The following is a 13,825-nucleotide window of genomic DNA, read 5'->3' on the forward strand; positions in this document are numbered from 1 at the left end:
TTTGATAATTTATAATGCTATTTCTATCTGATGCATTTTTTAATTTATAATTTGTTAGCAGAATCTGTTTTACAATATACTATGTAAATCAGTTTTACATCTCAAAGGTTGTTGATATTAATTATAAATATGAATGTCATGTCTATATAAATCAAAATATACAAAGGACTCAGAATGCTAGAACAAACCGGGAATTTCTCTCCGAGAGCTTTTTGTTTAATAAAACCAGAAGCAAATTAATGATTTATACGTTAATTAAGTAGATACTCGGTGCAATGAATTACACGCTATGAAATCATTAATTTATTCAATAACGAATGCTAGGAACTGTCTCTCCTTTCTATGATGAATTTAAATGAAGTTGCTAAATATGCGAATACAAATGTCTGAGAAGCTCTTTGGAATATAAATATAATATGCAATCTTTCTTACAAACAAAGTTATATCTAAAAATAGTACATCATCTCAGAATATTGAAAGAAATTTTCCGAAAACTTTTCGACGGATATATTTTTAGGTAAACTCGCGCTGATACTTTGATGTGTCATCAAACTTGAAAATATTTTTATATATTATTTTATGTTTTTGTAACATAATATTTCATATATTTAATTTATCAAATAAATCGTTACAATGTAAATGAATACATTTAATAAGAAATGAAAAGAAAAGAAATAGAAAATATTTATGTTTTAATCTAAATAAAATAATCTCTTTGACAATTAAATAATTATTGTTCTCTCTCTCTCTCTCTCTCTTCGTTTATCAAATCACTCTTCCTCTATTAGAGAGACAGCTCGGACGAATAGGTCGTTCATTATGTAGAACTTCATACATAGGTACAACCTAAGTAATCATATCGTGGTAATTATCCACTTGACGGTTCGTAATCGGCAGTTGACAATTCGACGACGACGACAACGCGATCTTGACATTCCATCGAACGACCTTATAGATTACGAGGAGTTTTAAAAATGCACGATTAATGAAAAATGCATGAACAACGATTACCTTCACCACTAAAAGTTTGCTTAATAAGATTAGAGAACTAGAAAATTATTAGAGAACTACCCGATTATTTATCAAATTTACCCGATTATTAATCTCATTAAACGCAAACTGACTGTCCTCGTATCAGCGAGTATGTCTCGACAAATGACACCGAAGCTGATATATCGAAGAACCACATAAGGTGTAGACCTTCAAGTAGCACTCGTTCAGGATGCATAACGCGGGACCGCGGCGTTGATGTTATTCCGCTGTCTTTCTCCGCGAAGACACTGAGCCGGAGACGACCCTGACAACACGTGCATGCGTCGTTCGCGTTTATATCGAGCGCTGCAATTGCGTCCGTCGCCGAGAGCTGCACCTGGCAGCGCCCACGAAAAAACAGATTAAACGATTCGTCTTCCCCGCTCTCCCTGCGACCGGATTCGCGTCGCGTAAAGCTCTCGCATTGCGCCAGTTGCATCCGCGACGTTAGGTGCATGTGCGGTGTGTTTGACTGTTTCCCGCCATGTGTCGTTGGGAACGAGATATAAGAAATGTCGCGCACCCTCGGCGAATCTCAAACATCTGTGTCGTGTGAGTGAGCGTGAGGAGTTGTTCGAGGCTGTCGGCGAGGGCAGGGATAAGAGCGAAAAACCTTCGGCACCAAGGTAGCGTTGTCTCAAACAAGGCGATCGATTTATCATAATTCTTTTTTTTTTTTTTCACAATTTATCATCTTATCTATTTATCTTTTATTTGTGCTATTCCGGCCGGATGAACGGAATCACAATCGAACAAACTAATAAAGCGAATGAAAAGACCTTCGTAGATAAAAATAGAAATCTCAAGTATTGAACAAAAACAAGTAACAAGAAGTTTCAAGTTATAATCTTCCATTATAATCTTCATGCATACTTCATGCAATTTAGGTTTTGTCGTAAGATGACAGAGTACAAAATACTTGTTTAAAACGCGTGTCAAAACTAACATCCGCAGCGTAGGTAGATAATCTCGTTGTATCTTTTTATGCGCTACTTCATATTATGACGCATCGTCCGACATGAAGAATCACATGATGAGCAGCATGTTACACTTCATCCAATCATCATCAATTTCGCGTGTTGTTCTTTGTTAATTAGGTATATTACTATGTTGTGCTACCAATTTTTTTTTTATTAGTTTTTATCATATACATAAAATTTATGAAAATGCATCACATAATATTTTACACAAATTTCAAAATAAAAACTAAATGAATCCATATTTTTGACAGTGCAAATAATTATAATAATTATAATATTTACCGAAATTGAATTAAAATTTTATTGATGCAAGAATTTCGATCAAGAATCATAATATCAAAAAGATTACAATTTATATAAGTATATTTCGTATATACTGTCTCATTTATGTCATAACGCAAATTAAATTTTAGAGTTAATAGCATTGGTTTAATGTTATAATTATTTCCGTATTCTGTGTAACCCTTTTACAATTTGATTTTAATTTACGTAACAATCGTCGGAATTCAACATTTATTTATAAGAATATTAAAAACAATTAAATTAATAAAAAAAATTTGATAAACTTGATAATATTGATTGATAAAAAAAACTTGGTGAAAGATACTCAATACTAAATATTTAATAAAAGATAAAAACTTGATAAAATATTTTATCAATATTTGTAAATTAAAAAACTTGTAAATAAAATTTTAATTATAATGGCATAAAAATTATGTGGCATAATAAATAATTTTTCTTTCTTTTGCTTGTATATATACGTTCATATATTCTTCTTGTATATTTTGTTATCCAAGTAGTTATTTTCAATTAATTTGGAAATTACCTCTTCGTGCTGTGAAGACAGTAGTAAATTTGATCATTCTTGCTGCCATTTATCTATCAGCCACATTATCATCATTGTTATTATCAATATTAGCTTCCATATAATCATAGATTCTTGTGCGTGAGAAATTCGCCGGCATTATTCCAACAGAAGTGCATAGAGCACGTGCAAAACTTCATTCTGCGAAAGCAATTGCTCACATCCCAGAATCAAATCGCGGTTCGCATGGTAATCCAGCCGCTATTGCGAGTGTGAATGCGGAATACCGATAGAATTGCAACTGTGACAGTTATACGATCGATATATGAATATAAATGTAATATGAATGATTGTACACCAGCGTCTATCTTTATTCCTCCAAGACTTACGTTCTAGATAATAATACTAAGATCAAACTTTTGTTTGCAAAGTGTATTATTTATACATGATCTGCCATCTATTCAAAACTTGTCCGATCTATTAATCACAATTTGAAAGAATCATAGATCCGAAGAAAAAAAGTTAAACATTTTATGCATCGATGTGGAATGGAAAATTAGAGGATATATATTAATGGTTAATTTTTGGACTTTTCTTCAAATTAAATACTTTCTTCGTTGGTCAGAATTAAATTTTAATTAATTATATGTATTCTACTTTTTGGCGATAATTTTTATACATTTTGTTATGAAATTAAATCTATTTAACATTAAAATTGCTCTAATAATCGTTGGTATACGTGAGACCAGAGGAATCAAGAATGTCGCAAAAGGAAATTAGTAAATGTCTCAGAGGAAGAAGATGATTACACAGGGCAAGATGAAGATATCATAATAGACAACTATATTATTATATTCATTTCTTTGAAATTAAACAACAGTGATTAATTCCAATTAAAAAAAAGATTCTGTAAAATTCTAAAAGTTTAAATATTAAACGGAAATGGTAATTAAAAAAAATATAATGTTATATCATTAATTACGTGTATAATGTTACGTCATAATAATGAAATATGTAAATATGATATCTGAATTATATCTGAAAACAAGATGTAATCCTATCAAATTGCTTTTATAGATTGATTAAATCCATTTTCTTCTTTCTGCTGAAACATCACGTTTAGATTACTCATATTCTCATCTATTATCGTTTTTTGTTTCTCAATCAATTCGTATTCAATTTTATCGCTGTTCAATTTGATTGAACATGAGTCTTCGAAACTTTTTTTACATCTATCTCAAATTTTTGTCATTTTCGCGTGGAGTTATAAAAGACTCTTAAAAGATCATTTGTCAATTACAAATATCAAGCAATTTTATGTATTTATTTTATTATTGAAAAAAGGTTATCGGATTTTTACATAATAATAGAGAGAATTAAGAGATATAGAATGAATAACGTGTAGAATGAAATGATATCTACTATAGTACAATTTTTATTAATACTATCATATCAGTTAAACAAGAAATAATCGATGGAATGAACAAATAAGAATGAACTGATAAGACTTATAATTCCGAATGGAAGAACACGTGTAATAAAAACAAATGCTATTGTAACATAAAAGTATTTATTTAATAGAAAATTGAAATACTTTTAATACAAATATTTATTTTATATATATATATATATATATATACGTATCATATTTATATCATATTATTTGTTAATATATACAATCTTTTATAGATGTCTTTATTAACTTTATTCAAGAATAATTGTATTAACATTGTTAATGTTATACATCAATTATATATTATCACGTTTTTTCAGTGATTATGTCAAAATGTTAATAATAATTAAATTATTATAAACATAAATTTATTTTGCAAACAAAATACTATTGTATTTTTATTAAGTTAATAAGTATGCTTTAATAAGTATTGCATGCATAAATAAGATATAAAGTCAATACCAAGATTTTGTATTAATTTAATTAAATAAAATAATTTGATTAAAAAATATAATTATTTAGAGATATCATTTTACTATTTTTAACAGATTGATTGAGAAATCACTGATACGAAAATCGTAGTCGAGCTAATTTAACACAAAATGTGCTAAATTCATCTTCGTTACTGAGCGAAAGCTCGAGGACGTCGAAATTTATATATCTTTCGCAAGGACAGTAAAACGCGTAAAAGCTAGTTTGCAAACACAGACAGATACAATGCCACAAATACGAGATGAAAATGTATATTCATAGATATAGATATATTGGTGTCAAGAAATTATTTAATCATAATTATTATAATTAATTATGTAAAATGAAATGGTAATATAATTCGAGAGTTACATAAGTTCCAATTAAATTGTCAAGACGAGATTAAATTTTTACTAAGCAAAAGATAATCAAATTAAAGGAAATTAAATTAAAATCAAGAAGTTTGTATGTTTTGACCTATTACTGTTAATTATTATTATAGTTTATCATTATATCTAAATTTTTTTTATATATAATGACAAATTAAAATATTCACGTTCTTAAATACATATTTAGAATAGAAATAAACAACGTTAGAAGCTAAATAGAGTAAATGTATAATAAGGAGAACTGAAATGAATAGGATGAAACTTTAATAGCATGAAAGTGGAAGGAGAAAAAAATGAGGAGGAAGCAATCGCGTGCGAAGTGACTCTTACCGAGGAAGCTTAATTATTATTAATTGGTGTCAGTAGTTGCGGACGATCATGAACAGACGCCCACAAAATATTTCACGTCGATGTATGCTCGTGTGCACACATTTGGCACCTTTCTCCGAGACGAATAGACAACTTTCCGCGTACATATTAATCGAGTGAGACTACGACTATAGAGTTAACAGCAAAATTCGAATCGGTTTTTATGAATAAAATATCGGTCGAGTTGTTCTCACTAAGGGAAAATTTATCGTCGGAAGCACGTTCCGCGGAAATGGAACAAAGTCACGGACAAACGAATCCGATGATATTTCTGCCCGGTTGGAAACTCATTAATGCGTTAATAATAGAAACCTGCGTCCATTGACGTAGTTATTGCATACAGAGAATCGCCGTCGTCATCGACATTGCGATAATTAAATCGAACGCTTATAATCTATTTCCACCAGGCCGTGGATGCAGCCAAGAACTGGCAGTGGCGGGGCCCATCCGGGTGGGACAGGTGACGATGAGGCCCCGAAAGATCCGGGCGCGCGGATTACTCATCAATCTTACACGGAGAAGGATTATGAAGGTAAGAAATATTCATCGAATTTCTAAAATTAATTTATTTTTGTTAGTTTTTGCAAATTTTTTTAAAACTTAACAAAAAATTAACACTAACTGTAATTAACCTTTTCCACTTATATAAGAAGGTCTATAAACAAGTCGAAAATTTTCTGAATTAATTTGGCTTAATTTAAATCAATTAAATAATTTGTCTTGCAATTGATCTTTAATCTCATGACATTTTATCGATATCTGTCGTGATAATTTATGTATATGTAAACTTTCGAAAATATATATCTTACTTAGTGTATTTTTAATTATTTGATTATAAAATTTATTAAAGAATTCTTTTTATTTATATCTGATTTAATTTTAAATAATTTAAATAAATTTGACGAACAAATAGTTAAATGTTATATGTGAAATGAATAGAAAGTTTTTATGATTTAAATTTAAATTTAAATATAACAGTACGTCGAGAATATTCTGGGAAAAAATGGTTGACATTAAAGGCGATAAGTTGAAGTTTTATATACAGTAAAATATAGAATTGTCAATTCACTGATGTCGATTGATTATATTTAACTTATCGAAAATCCACGTGCTATTTTTGGAGGCTACCATTGTGTGTATACGTGCAAGATATTTGATGAATTTTTCGTTCATCGTTCGATTCCGATGGAGAACATTAGATTTATGCATAAATGCATAAATCTTTTACCGGTGATATGAAACCATATTTGCGCGATGCGTTACCAAGATGATGTGAAAGAAAAGATTTTAGCTGGCAAAGAGCGACGTGAGAAATTCTCATATGTGGATAACTATTTCGACAATTTTTGACACGAACTCATTTTCACGGAATCGCGGATATTTTATAAGCAAATGGACACGAGAGACGAACTTCTGTTGAAATATCGGGCATTGTCTACGAGCAATAACGTGCCTACATCTACTATAGGTCAGGCTGATACGAATCTGGCTTCAGTGTTTGCTCACACGACGGACCTCGTTCGTATAGGTGCTTCGAAAATCGTTACTTCGTTAAACAACACCGGCAATGGACTTGCGACGAGGTCACCTCGTATCGACGACGAAACGTGCGAATAGAGGCCGTACATGTTGTGACGATCTTGTAAACGTTGGACTTTCCACCGAAACAAATTGACCATCCACTGTTCCTTCGGTCGATATGATACGAAGCGAAGGAAAACGTGTTGAAACTGTCCTTAAAAATAAACCTCTCCTTTGAATCCATTAATTCACAATGGTTAGCCTCCTAATATAGCCTATAATATAAACAAAAACAGGATATAATTAACAATAATTATACAAATATATATACTGTTTGTATTGTATATTTAATATACAAACATTTACAATTAATACTATTTTTGTACTGTATACCATAATATTGAAGTTTAATTGTGTACATATATGTATCTATAAGTACAAACATGTATTCTCGACAATCTGTGACAATATAAACATATCTACGTCCATCTATTTAATTATCATTAATTAACATATATTTGTCTCTCTTTGACGTAATAATAATGCGTTAGATGATAGTTTACTAATGAAAGCAATTACATAAACCTCTACATATTTACGAAGCTTGAGATAATGATTGTATTTGTTAATTTATATCATGTTAAAAGGTACTTTTTATATCATGTTAAAAGGTTGTACTTGTTAATATCGTTATTAATATTGGAAAAGTGCGAGTACTATGTCATACTTATATTATATCATCTTCATATAAAGTTCATCCGTTCATTACTACAAAATCGGCGTGAATTACTTATTGACCTTTTCATCTATGTGGACTTAGCATACGATCTACCGTTTGAACTATAACCCACGCGTAATTTAATCCTATCTAAAAAGATACACGAGAATCCCTTTGCTGCTTGTAGAAGCTACTTTTCGCGCGTGCACGTTTTCGCAGGATTTCGCGATCAAATGACGTCGACCTAATTTTCTTTCGTATGGCGAAAGAAAAGCCTCCGTACACTTTCATCGGGGAAAATCGCGATAAATCCGCGCATCTTCCCCATGGCGGGTCGAGAGAAACTGTGTGTGACGAGACATCCCTTTCATCTGCTTCCAGGTCACAGGGCGCACACGGTATACGTGGGTGTGCATTTGCCAGGGGAAAGGAGGCACCGCCGGCACCATAAACACCATCATTCACAACGGCAGTCGTACCCCTGTGGTAAGGAGGACATCGACAGCGATAGACCGAGTAAGTTAATTCTTTAGTTTCTTCTTTCCGTGCCCTAACAAGTTGTGGTCGTCCAATAATGATGTCGTGCGACACTTCGACTCTGTTCGAACAGCGTCCTGAACAGTGACAAAGTATCAGTACGTAATGAGTAACGAACGAACTAATGTAGATGTAATAATTTTTAAGTAGGCTTTAAATGTCCCTTTTGATATTAATTTCTAATGTTAACTCAGTCATCTTTGAACGTGTCATGAATAAAATGTCGTTTTAATCGAAAATATATTTTGCATTAATACATGTTTCGTTTAATTAATCTTTAAATATGTTGTATAATTTATTCGCTATATATATTTGTACGTTGTTTGATACGATAATTTTCGATATATGTTTTTTTAATGATATACTACAGTTTTGTCGATGTATTGTTTGATTACTATTGTATTCCTGTCAATAAACGGATGTTTCAAATTCTGCGGCTTAATAGAACGTTGCGGCAGAGACTAGGATTCACGTGGGTGGGAATTTACACACGAAATGTTAATTACGTGTGAGATTACCTGGCTTTTCGAGTAAACCTACATATGAATTTGCACAAAAATGAGTGTCAAATAAAGCATAAATAATGTATTTTCATATACGATTATAGAAAGTTTGCTTTTTTGTCGTATTTCTTCAATAAAAAAATTGAGGGTCAAAAAAAGTTATAACATCAGCAATCTTGGACTATAACATCGAGGGCGGAAAGATCAATGTGAATCTTGTTTGTGACATTCACATAAATAAATTCTTCTTAATAGAAATATCTTAGTTTGATAAAGCAAGCTTGACTGCGATTTCAAAAACTTGAAAGCTTGAAGGTTGAAGGTGAAAAGCTTGAAAGGTTAAATAAAGATGTCATTGAAAGTATCCACAATTTTAATTATATCATTATAAATATATGGAATAGTCATGAGTATTGTGATCAATATTACTTTATAAATTGACAAGTTGATAATTTTAAAGAGAGGATTTAAGCAATTTACCCTTCTACTAAATCAATTGCTCTTAATAATTAATTGTAATCATATTTTTTAATTAAAAATAATCATTAATTAATGAAGAAATAATGAAGAATTTTTTCTTTATTAATATATAATAATAATAATAATGCATAAAAAATTAATTCAGCTAGCGATCAAATATTACTTTAGTTTAACAATGTAAGATACCTATAATAATGAAATTGTCAAATATTTAACCAACAATATTTGTAACTTTCAGAATTTGGCAGGAACGTATTCTGTGTTCTTTGTGTTCCAAAAATACACATAAATATTTTTAATATACATAAAATTAATTTATTAATTTATTTATAACTAAGATAAGTAAATTTTTAATTTATATAATACATTAAAAAGGAGAGAAATATAATGATATTATAACTATATGTATATTTTGATTTTATATTGTTTTAATAATAATTTATTTACAGTACAAGTTAAAAATTAATTTTAATTGTGAAATAAATTACAAAAAAAAATTTTTTAATTTTACACAAACATTTTATTCTTATTTTATATTAAGTTCAAGGTTTCTGATCAAACCTTTATTTATTTTAATATATCTATAATTACAAAATCTCAAACTTATAGGAAACATTGTATATTTCTACAATCATAGTAAAGATGGTACTTTCTGTCTTTATAATTTTGTTTAAAGCAAACGATAAATATAGCAGGAAAAAGAAGGCTGCGCCAGTCTAAAAATGAAACGAGGGTCACCGTCTTGTATTTCGTAGCAGCGTGAATTTCGTGACAATGCTATTGTTTCGCTCAAATTTTATCGCATCTCAAAAATTGTATTCGTTACATGATTTATTACACTGTTTTGTAAATTTGCAGTATTTTTTTGTATCAAAAGCAGTTTAGAATACTTATACGTGACGCGTTGCACTTTTGCGACGCCATCGAACCGAATGTGGCAGCGCGCCAACCACTTGTCGAGACTTATCCGGGTATTCACCCTACTTTTGATACACGAAATACAAAGATATCGTCGATACCGAGTGCTGCAGCAGCCCTTTGAAACAGCACAGCAAAAATGATTTTACATTCATGGTTATAACCAAGACGTTGCAAAGAAGAAAAAGAAAGAAAAGAGCGATTTCATAAAATAAGAAAACTACTTTAGTATTTTGTTCAACATTTTGTTAAAAATAACAATATACGATATAATAACGATAAACAATACGATATAAAAATTTAAAATATTGATAATCTTAACTATTTTAACGAAAATATTATATAAAGAGATTATATAAAAATTGTCAAGGACAATATTACAATATTGTTATTGTTAAATTAATTTTTAATGAACAAAATTCCATTCATTTTATAGTGATATACTCTTTACAATATTAAATATCTCTTTTCGCAAAATGATTTTTTATCATTAAATATTTTATTAATTAATCAAACAAAATATTTTAAAATAAGCTATATTTTTAGATTTGTAATTTAAAAATAATTCTTTTTGCTCTGTAGATTTTTATTTATTGAGAGCTCTTTTATGATTAATTTTAAATTTAACAAATTACAAATTAAAGGGTCTTTAATAAGTCAAAAGTTTTTACGTGAAGTGACTGATAAAAACAAGATGAAATGCTATTAAGCTTTATCGACATTTTATCGAAAAATTGGAAAATGATGAAGTAATTCATCAACTTATACATTTGCAATAAATAAAACACGATTAAGATGAAGAAAATGTTGGAAAATGTCTATCGTCAGATTTCCGAGATACAATAAAGTCAATTTTCTGAATTTTTTTATTCAGCAAAGTAAAAACATGTTGCAAAAAGATGCAAAAGAGTAATTAATCAGACATTTTTATAGAGAGATATTTCATACGTTAATTGTAAATTAATCAAATATTTTTATAAATTAATTAAATAATTAGATTAAAAAATATCTTTATAATTTTATGTTAATTCATTTTCTTTATAATTACAAATTTTTAATTAAAAGTATGAAAGAAAAAATAGGATTGAACATGAGAGATATATCTGTTATTGCATTATGTATTATAAATATTGTATAAAGTTCTATTTTTGTATAATATATATGCCGTTTTGCAGTGAAGAGAATCGATGAAATTAAAGTAACACTCGTGCGATTAAAAATATCAATTACAAGAAAATGGATTTCTTAAGGACTCTTATAGAAAGCATACAGATCAGAAACTCTTGCAATTTCCTTCTATTAACTACAGCGCTATTTAATTTCTGCTGCAGCGAAGCGTTTACCTTGATCATAATAATATTTTTTATTTTCACAATGTCTTTATTTCTACAATATTTTAATAATAAATTGTAAAATTATATATTTAGTACTACTAATATTTATATATTTTTTAAATATTTAAACTTCATAAAATATCACAATTGAAAATAGTGTTTTTTACAATATTTTATAAATTTACAATTAAGAAAATTAGAAAATTATAATTAAAATTGACATATTTTGGCATATATTAAATAGTTTCGCAATATAAAATATTATCTGTTTATTAAAGATTTTATTTTTATTATAGTTTTTATCTTTCAGTTTTTATCTTTCACATTAGATTAAAATGTATTCTTGAAAATGTTGAAATGTGTTATTTCTATTTTTTATTTCATATTAATTTCTACCGCTGCAGATTGAATTAATTAATATTAGATTTCAAATATAATTTGATTTTACATGAATAGTTCACATTACATATTAACATAAACGATACTCATAACTTTCTGAAGCCACGTTATATTAGCTAACTGGTTTATTTCTTAGTTAAATATATAAAACGGTTTTTAAAGTTAATTGAACATAAATATTTTTTGAGATGTTAAAGGTGTATGATAACTTTTAGAAATTGATTTATAATATTCTTGAATTCTAAATAAAATAATTAAAATTTAATTAATCAATTTATTATTATATAATATTAAAATATAAATAGCAAACAAATAAAACAAATAAAATTTTTAAAAATTCGACATATTTCTTCTTGCGTTTATGTTATAAACATTAAAGCTTTGAACAAACTTTCATCAAATTTTTAATTATTAGCGAAGCGTTATAAGACTTGATGTAAGCTAGTTATCAAATCGAAATAAATAAGTTAAGTTCTTTTGACGTATGTTTCTTACGTAGTATATCAGTAGTAGGAAATCTTCAAGATACATTAATCAATATGTTGTCAACCTTTCATCATAAATATGCGATCTTGGCTTTAGTAAACATCGTATATGTCACGAGAATTGATTAAGATATTCTTCATCACGAACGTTTGAATCAATGTGTTTACACTTGTAACTCTTTCGAATGGAAAACACAAATAATAGACTAAAAACAACATGGTATTACATCAAGTAATAATTATAAAAAAATTATTAATTATAAAAAAATAATTTTCTTTATAAAAAGGTAAAAAATTTTTATTTCGCATAATTAATTCCTAAGATAGAAAATTATTTATTCTAAAATTGATATTCGTAAAGTTGTTCTTATTCAAAACCAAGTAATTGTTGATACGGTTCTGATTATGACATTTTAACTCTAGAGCGCCATACGATGTACCCAGTTTGATTTTTCACATTGCTATAACTTTTAGAATGAAATTTTTTTAAATCATTATAATTGGAACTTGAAAATAAAGTATTTTAGGCTTGATTTTTCTTTATCTGTCTTTATCTTACTCTGAAGTATCGATTTCACGTTGCCAGCTAAAAAATATGCCTTCAGTTCAGAGATATAGCGTGACAAAGTTATGGGGTTCTACAAAACCTCGGTGTGGCGGGTAACTAAAAATAGGTGTGGCTAGTGAGTTAAATTTGCTCATTTTATATATCGATAGTACAAAAAGTGTAACGCAAAGCCCCTCGAAAATCAATATTCCTTTGGTCCGAATGACACGGTAACACCGTTGACATTACAGGACAATTGTTGATGGCGCGCAGGGGTCGTCTCGCTAGCATCTGCGACCCCGCCGGCGAGATGATATGTAAGCCACCCTTATACATACATACATACGAGACTCTTTTATGTGATGCAAATATTTAACGCGAGACCGTATGTGCGTCCTGCAATGCAATGTAGCTTCAAGATAGCTTCTTATCTTCATAGAGCTCACGTGTTTGTAGTTTACATCACACGTACAAAAACATCAGAATGAGATCACGAACGCGTGACGTTTTTCATTGAGATTACATCTCGCGAAGATAATAATTTTTATTAGATTTTAATATGTAACACGTTTCCGACGATAATGTCAGATGCTCGCGATAATCACGTCACATGCATCGACGTTTATCGGATATAAGTAGCTTGTATATCGCGCAGACGTCGCCTTGATTCGTTGATTACATAAACGCGATTGTATTTAATGTGCCGAACGCATTTGTACCTAAGTGCCTCGCCAGGCGCTGCAAGGCGCGCGAGTTCGCAAACTCTACACATGTTGAATGCGAATTACGTATCACCGAGGTATAATGTCCGGTTATGCAATTCGCTGACTGCGATAAATATTTACAGCGTTTGCGGGACGTACGGACGGTACCGAAATTTGTCG

At 29.5% G+C, this 13,825-nt stretch overlaps 1 protein-coding gene across 14 annotated transcripts in view; it reads left to right on the forward strand.

Annotated features, from left to right (window-relative positions):
• Positions 1-13,825, forward strand: part of Ndae1 (Na[+]-driven anion exchanger 1) — a 51,513-nt gene that overhangs the window by 15,018 nt on the left and 22,670 nt on the right. For 12 of the 14 annotated variants that reach the window (XR_016139976.1, XM_011642531.3, XM_011642530.3 and 9 more), the window contains 3 exons: positions 5,907-6,031; positions 8,120-8,254; positions 13,193-13,258. Coding sequence is in view for 12 of the 14 variants with exons in the window: in XM_011642530.3 (XP_011640832.2) it covers positions 5,907-6,031; positions 8,120-8,254; positions 13,193-13,258 (326 nt within the window). In the remaining 2 variants the exon portion in view is untranslated. Of the gene's footprint in view, positions 1-5,906; positions 6,032-8,119; positions 8,255-13,192; positions 13,259-13,825 lie in introns of those variants that run through there. The other 2 variants (XM_011642534.3, XM_089080294.1) reach the window with 2 other exon arrangements.

Source organism: Pogonomyrmex barbatus, unplaced genomic scaffold (genome assembly GCF_055798465.1).
Source record: "Pogonomyrmex barbatus isolate J1 unplaced genomic scaffold, ASM5579846v1 scaffold3, whole genome shotgun sequence".
Taxonomy (NCBI): domain Eukaryota; kingdom Metazoa; phylum Arthropoda; class Insecta; order Hymenoptera; family Formicidae; genus Pogonomyrmex; species Pogonomyrmex barbatus.